At 41.6% G+C, this 7,908-nt stretch overlaps 1 protein-coding gene across 2 annotated transcripts in view; it reads right to left on the bottom strand.

Moving 5' to 3' along the window:
* Nucleotides 1-2,359, bottom strand: part of GTF2A1L (general transcription factor IIA, 1-like) — a 65,494-nt gene extending 63,135 nt beyond the window's left edge. For both annotated transcript variants that reach the window (XM_006839440.1, XM_006839441.1), the window contains exon 1: nucleotides 2,339-2,359. In XM_006839440.1, the coding sequence (XP_006839503.1) occupies nucleotides 2,339-2,359 (21 nt within the window). The remainder of the gene's footprint in view (nucleotides 1-2,338) is intronic.
* Between the last annotated feature and the right edge of the window lie 5,549 nt (nucleotides 2,360-7,908).

The raw sequence follows: 7,908 nt of genomic DNA, 5'->3' as shown, positions 1-7,908 counted from the left end.
TCATAGCGACCCTGTACAGGGTTTCCGAGGCTGTAAATCTTTACGGGAGCAGAAAGCCTCATCTTTCTCCTGTGGAACAGCTGGTAATTTCGAACAGCTGACCTTGAGGTTGACAGCCTGACTTGTAACCACTACGCTACCAGAGCTTGGTCAGGTTTAAAACTAAGCTTTCTAAAGATGCAGGGTAACCCTATGAATAGGCTAATCAGTAAATTTAAATAAGGTATTTAGAAACATATCAATTAGGATTAAGTGTCCCTGGATTAGCTGCTAGTTCTGTAACAACTTCCCCTTTTAAAGGTTTACTAAATCGCTGTTCCAGGATTAGCCCCAACTAGTGTGACGGCATTTAAAATTAGAACTCCTAGGGCTGAAAACATCATTAAGACCTGCCCTCTGAGCTAACCCAAACCCACTGCAGTCAAATCAATTCCTACTCAAAGCAAAAACCTGTAACACAGAGAAGAATTTCCCTATAGGTTTTGCAAGGCAGACTACCACATCTTTCTCCCGCAAAGCATGCTGTTGTTGTTGTTAAGTGCCACAGAGTTGGTTCTGACCCATCGCAACCCTGTATAGGGTTTCCAAGGAGCAGCTGGTGTGCTTGAACCGCCGACCTTGCGGTGCAAACGGCTTTGCAGTCTGGCATATTAACCCACAGCACCACAACTGGAAGCGCATGATGTTGTTGTTGTTGTTAAGTGCCGTGGAGTCGGTTCCGACCCATAGCGACCCTGAACAGGGTTTCCGAGGCAGTAAATCTTTACGGGAGCAGAAAGCCTCATCTTTCTCCCGCGGAGCAGCTGGTAATTTCGAACTGTTGACCTTGCGGTTCGCAGCCCGATTCGTAATCACTACACTACCAGAGTTCCCTGGAAGCGCATGATAGCAGCAATCAAAAAACAAACCATTAGAACAATTTTTTTTTTTTTTTTCAACGCAAAATAAGTATTGAACATAACTTTCTCTTTTGGGGCAACAGTTAAGACTTTATATTGCTTTCCCTGTCTGGTATCTTTGTATATATAGTTCAAGAAATCTATTTTAACCCTTCTTTGTTAAAAGAAAACACGCGCACCCAAAAAGACAGAATACACACATCCCTTCTAGGAGTTCACCATCAGGTAAAATGGTATGCATGGTCAATTTATATTCAAGGTAGTGAGCTGGATTATGCTTTAGGCTGCTAACCTCAAGGTCAGCAGTTCGAGAGTTCAGATCCACCAGCAGATGAAGCTTTCAGCGGATTTACAGGCTCAAGATTCATAGCCTCGAAAACGCTTTACAGAGTCACTAGGAGTCAGAACCAACTCCAGGCAGCAGCAGCAGCAGAAGTATTCTACATATCTTAAAGCAAATTCATCACAGTTAGATACACATTAGAATAATGTCTTTTAGGCTGGCAAATGCGTACATTACACAGAACATATAAACACACTGCCTTTCATAAATTGTGAAATTTGTTGAGATGAACTGAAAACAAGGATGAATCTTTTTTTTTTCTTCCTTTCAATTCAGGTTTTTAAGATTGATGAAGGGTCTTAAAGTACCACATAGCCCATATATACTCACTGTGAAGTTTAAGCAGCCGTTGTGTAAAAGATGTTTTGTTTTAAAATTTAAACTGTACACCTAAGCATTAAAGATGCTTACGATGGGGGCTTGTGGGGAGACACACAGAAGATTTGGCTGAGTAACATGAAGAATCATATTATCTGGTATTTCATGTTAGTAAACAACATGGCTTAGAGTTAACAATACTCACACTAAAGTGAGAATTAAAGGACAATTGGGAACTTTTCTAGACTCCTAAATTGGAAAGGTTAAGGGTGAATTCCGAGTCCGGGCATGGCGCAGTGAGCTAATAAACTAGACTGCAAGATCAGTTTGAACTGTAAGGTCAGCTGCTCAAGCTCACCAGCCGCTCCTCGGAAACTCTACACAGGGTCGTTATATGTGGGAACCGACTCAACGGCACTCAACAACAAAGGATGAATTCCACCTGGCTCACCTACAAAGTACCCCAACCTATTGCTGTTGCCATTGAATCGGGAGACCCCAAGTGTGCTCCACAACACCACTCAGGGACTCCCTCAATTAGGGTAAGATGTGAGAAGGAGAACACTTGCTCTTCTGGTCCGGCCAGGCCCAGCTTTTGGTTCCCTGGCCCTTATTGGCTGTATCCAACACAGTGATGAGGAAGGTAAGCTTTGTGAAAGTCTGTGAGGGTTCAGGGTAAAGAAAGGGGTGTGCCGGGCTCGGCTGCCTAGATTCATAAATCCAGCCCTGTCTGCTCCCTCTAAACAGTACACAGGCCAGAGGCCAGGCTCGTCCTTACCACAGGGTTGACAAGGGCCATGCCGGTGAGCTCACTGCCTCGCGCCTGCGCAGTACGAGCTGCGTCGCAAAGGACTGCATCCGGTGAGTTTTGAACGCCTGGAGCACGTGGTCTGCGCAGCCGCAGGAGAGTGGGGGGAGGGGTAGGCCAGAGGCGGAGAGAAAGGATAATGAATAATAGTTTGTTGTTGATAAATGCCGTGAGTCAAATCTGACTCTTAGCGACCTTTGGTAGGTTTGAACCGCCGACTATTAGGTTCGCAGTCCAGTGCTTATTTTACAGCGCCACACCTGGATTAAGCAATGTTAAATGGAGGAGTAAAGCTCGGGCATGTTGACCTGAGTGGTGTTGTTAAGTGCTATCGAGTCAATTCTGACCCATAGGGACCCTGTATAGGGTTTCTGAGGAGCAGCTGGTGAGCTTGAACCGCCGACCTTGTAGTTCAAACTGCAATGGCGCATTAATCCACAGCGTCACATCAGGACTTGGTGAGGGCAGCTGAAACAGATGGTTCTCGCTGGTCTAGAGCGATCCTGGGCAAGTCACGTGACCCTTAAGTACTTTTATTTCCTCACTCTTTGAAATTGTTGTTAAGTGCTGGCCTACTTTGCAGTTCAAACTGACCTTGCAGCCCAGTGCTTATCCTGCAGCGCCACACCAGGACTCCTGAATCTTTGAAATAGACTGAAAAAAGTGGTTATTCCGGTCCTGGTTTCAGCTTTTTTAGTCAGTGGAGTGATAGCATTCCTCCCCACCAAACTACCGTTAAGTTGAACTGCAGTAAAAAAATAACAAGAGCCAAATTCCTCTAAGACTGGTTCTAAAAATATCACAGGACTAAGCACCAGCAACATCTGGGAATCTGGTGAAAAATGCAAATTATCAGACCCACTCCAAATCTTATACATGAGAAACTCTAAAGATCAGCCCAGCACCTATGCTCTCCAGATGATTCTGAGGGGCGCTGAAAGGAGATCCATTAACCCAAGATAGAGTCTCAAACATCGCTCACATTGAAAATCACCTGAGGAGTTTAAAAAACCATCTGATTTGATTCCTTTGGAATTTCTCTAAGGAGTTTGCAAATACTTCCCAGTCTCAGTAATTCCCTCACCCCCCTAAAGGGTGGGAGATCTGGTGTAGCCCTGTAGGATAAGCACTGGACCTCAAGGTCAGCGGTTCAAACTCACCAGTCGCTCCTCAGAAACCCTATAAAGGGCTGCTGTGAGTCAGAATCGATTCACGCACTTGACAACAACAACCTAAAGGGCAAGGCATCTAGGGGTACACTTTACGTAGGGCTGCGGGTAGATGCCGGCACAACAACGGGGAGGTTTGCAAAAGAGAAGTCATTTACTGTAGTTACTCTACCTTTTAAACAACTTCCTAGCCAGCAGTTGGGTATTGACCTAATTAGATGGCTAAGTTACTTGATTAAAAATTCTATTTGGTTTAAAATTGCGTGCTTATTTATTTACATATACCAGTTTGGTAGAACTATTTATGCCTAGTTAAGTGTCGTACAGTCGGTTCTGACTCATACCAACCCCGTATAGCATTTCCAAGGAGTTTATCCTGCAGCGCCACACCAGGATCCCATTTATGCCTTGGTGGTGGTGGTGGTAGTTGTGTGCCATCCCATCAGTTCCACCTCATAGAGACCCTGTATAGGGTTTCTGTGGCTGTTTCTATTTACAGAAGCAGAGAGACTAATTTTCTTCTGTGTATTTGAACTGCTGACTTTTATGTTAGCAGCCCAACTTATAACCCACTACACTACCAGGGTTCCATTTATGCCTTGTTGTTGTTGTTGAGTGCCGTCAAGTCAGTTCTGACTCACAGTGACCCTGTATAGGGTTTCCAAGTAACTGGCCAGGGGATTTGAACCATTAACCTCTTGGTTAGCAGTCCAACGCTTATCCTACAGTGCTACACCAGGACTCTTTACCACTTTGTATTTGTTTTTGCCTGGGTCAGGTGCACATAGTTTGTGAGTTTCAAGCAGCTGATTTATATGAAGCCCTATATGAGTTTCCTAAATTGAAAACTACCTAAGATTTCTTTTACAAAAAGCCCAGAACTTTATATATTAGTTCTTAATGGTGTTTCTCTACCTAGCAATTTACTACCAGAAGTATTCAAACTGACTTAGCTTTCACCCACAATGGAGGAACTAATAGCAGTCGTTGATTCCTTCTCATATTAAAAAATCAAATTAAATTATTCAAGCTAGCAAGGAAGAAAGCTTGAAAGGTCTCTTGTTTTCCATCATTTTCATGACCAGGTTTTAAAACTTTATTCCTAAATGCATAGGATTAGTAATCACCTAAAATTTTGTAGCAGCATACTGTTTTATTTTGCTTTGTCATCTATAACACTTTCTCAGGACTATATTGTAGATCAGAGGTTTTTTTCCTAATTATATTTGGATGTTGGCACCCGCAGTGCAGTGAATTACCATTATATATGACTTTCATAGTCATAGTCTGTGACTCCCACAAAATGATTGGGTAGGACTATGCAAATAAGGTGTTATGACTCACCAAGGGATTGGACAATTTTTCTGATGCAAATAAGATACATGGAATCCTTGCAGGGGTGGGACCAGGAAGATGGAGCACATAGATCCCTAGGGCAAGGATGGATTAAACAACAAGCAAAGTAAGCATGTGCTTAGGGCATCAACAAAGCAGGGGCATCAGTTATCCAAAGCAAAGGCTCATAGATGTAAAGCAGAGAGGACACAAGGAAAAGCAAGTGCTGCAGTGAAAGGGAACTGGCAAGGCACGAAATGAAACTGATACCTATACTTCCAGTGCATGAAAGTGTGCCAACTGGAAATAAAGTTTACACAGGGTCACAAGGATACTCACTGGCAAAGTTGTTTAAGCTAAGAGGCCCTTACCACTTCAACACTTTTTGTTGACATCTATTTCCTGTATTTTCCTCCCATGTAATTGAAATTCCTCAGCAAGTTTCTTGGGAATATACCGTTTCTTTCTAATAAACAAGAAGTAGAAGTGGGCTGTGGAGTCTAACACTTGTTGTTGTTAAGCGCCACCAAGTCAGTTCCGATTCTTAGTGACCCTGTATAGGATTTCCAAGGAGTGGCTGGGGAGTTTGAACCACCAACCTTGAGATTCAAACTGACCTTGAGATTGAGTGCTTATCCTATAGAGCCACATATTTATGAATACTCCTAATGCTTGCTAAGTAAGTGTTCATGTTAGATTCAGTTGCCTATTGAGAGCATGTAGCAAGAGTTCTAGCCATGGCGTGGTGCTATGGAATAAAGCACTGAACCACAAGCAAGGTTGGTTTGAAACACAAGATCTGTGGTTCAAACTCACCAGTCGCTCTTTGAAATCCTATACGGGGTTGCTATAAGTCAGAACTGACTTGAAGGCACTTACCAATAACAACAACATGAGTAATAATTTAATATGAAACAAACATAGCAAATGCCAAAAACACTGGAAATACCAATATTTATCTAACATGAAAAGTCTTAATTCCTATATCTAGCAAGTTTTGTTTTTTATTGTCTATTGTGCAGGGCAGAATGTTTGATAGTATTCTTTATATGCTAATAACCAAGGTATTTAAAAAACAAAACCCCTCTCATAGTGACTCTTAACCTGTAGGTTAACAACCCAACACTTAATCCACTGTGCCACCAAGACTCCTTAAACAACAACAACCTCACTGCCATCAAGTCAACTGTGACTCATAGTGACCCAACACTATGAGTGAGACGGTAAGTCTTTACAGGAGTAGAAGACAGACTTTGAACTGCTGACTTTGTGGTTAGCAGCCTAACACTTACCAAAAAAGATACTGTTGTTGTTATTAGGTGTCATCCCGTCAGTTCATAGTGACCCTGTTCACAACAGAATGAAACCCTGCTCAGTCCAGTGCCCTCCTCACAATTGTTGTTACCCGTGCTGCCACTGTGCCAATCCATCTTGTTAGAGGTCTTCCTCTTTGTCACTGACCCTCCACTTTACCAAGCATGATGTTCTTCTCCAGGGACTAGTCCCTTCTGATAACATGTCCAAAATATGAGACGAAATCTCGCTATTCTGATTTTTAAGGTGCATTCTGGCTGAACTTCTTCCAACACAAATTTGGTTTTTGTTCTGGCTGTCCATGGTATTTTAATATTCTTCTCCAACACCATAATTCAAATGCATCAGTTCTTCTTCGGTCTTCCTTACTTGTTATTGTCCAACAGTCACATGTATATGAAGCTATGGAAAAGATCATGCATTGCATCAGGTGCACCTTAGTCCTCAAACTGATACCTTTGCTCTTTAATACTTTAAAGAGGTTTGGGGCAGCAGATTTCATTTGATTTTTTCACAAGGCTTCCATGAGTGTTGATCCAAGCAAAATGAAGTCTTTGACTTCAAACTTTTCTCTATTTATCATATATTTATTTTATTAGTCCAGTTATGAGGATTTCTGTATCTTTTACATTGAGGCGTAATCCATACTAAAGGCTGTAGTCTTTGATCTTCATCAGTATTTAAAGTCCTCTTTGTTTTCAAAAAGCAGGATCATGTAATCCATATATCACAGGTTGTCAGAGAGTCTTCCTCCTATCCTGATGCCACATTATTCTTCATATAATCCAGTTTCTCAGATTATTTGCTCAGCATACAGATTGAATTAATATGGTGAGATAATATAACCCTAGTGCACACGTTTCCTGATTTTAAACCATTCAGTATCCCCTTGCTATGTTCTAATGACTGTCTCTTGGTTCATGTATTGGTTCCTCATGAGCACAATTAAGTATTCTGGACTACCCATTCTTCACAATGTTATCTATAGTTGGTCATGATCCACAAAGTCTAAAGCTTTTGCACAGTCAATAAATCACAAATAAATATCTTTCTGGTATTCTCTGCTTTCAGTCAAGATCCATCTGACATCAGCAATGATATCCCTAGTTCCACATCCTCTTCTGAATCCAGCTTAAATTTCTGGCAGTTCTCTGTCAGTGTACTATTGCAACCATTTTTTTAAAATTTTTACTTGCATGTGATATTAATTATATTGTTTGATGATTTTTGCATGCCATTGTCACCTCTCTTGGAAATGGACACAGATAGGGATCTCTTCCAATCAGCTGTCTTCCAAATTCTTGGTGTAGATGAGTGAACATCTGCAGTGCTGCATCAGTTTGTTTAAAGATTTCAATTTGTATTCTATCAATTCCTGGAGCGTTTTTTTTTGCCAGTGCCTTCTGCCTTCAGTGCGTCTTGGACATCTTCCTTCAGTACCATTGGTTCTTAATCGTATGCTACCTGAAATGGCTGAACATCGACCATTTCTTTTTGGTACAATGACTGTATTCCTGAAATCTTCTTTTGATGCTTTCTGCATCATTTAATATTTTGCTCCATTATGCTACCTTGAAAAATAACAAGGAAGCTACATGCCACTTCATAACATGGATGAACCTTAAGGACATTATGTTGAATGAAATTAGTCAGTCACAAAAGGAAAAATACTGCATAAGACCACTAATGTAAAAGACTAGGAAAAAGAACCCATACTAATCC

This window comes from Chrysochloris asiatica, unplaced genomic scaffold (genome assembly GCF_000296735.1).
Source record: "Chrysochloris asiatica unplaced genomic scaffold, ChrAsi1.0 scaffold00024, whole genome shotgun sequence".
NCBI classification, from domain to species: domain Eukaryota; kingdom Metazoa; phylum Chordata; class Mammalia; order Afrosoricida; family Chrysochloridae; genus Chrysochloris; species Chrysochloris asiatica.
The sequence above is the reverse complement of the archived record's forward strand: the minus strand, read 5'-3'. Positions and strand labels throughout refer to the sequence as shown.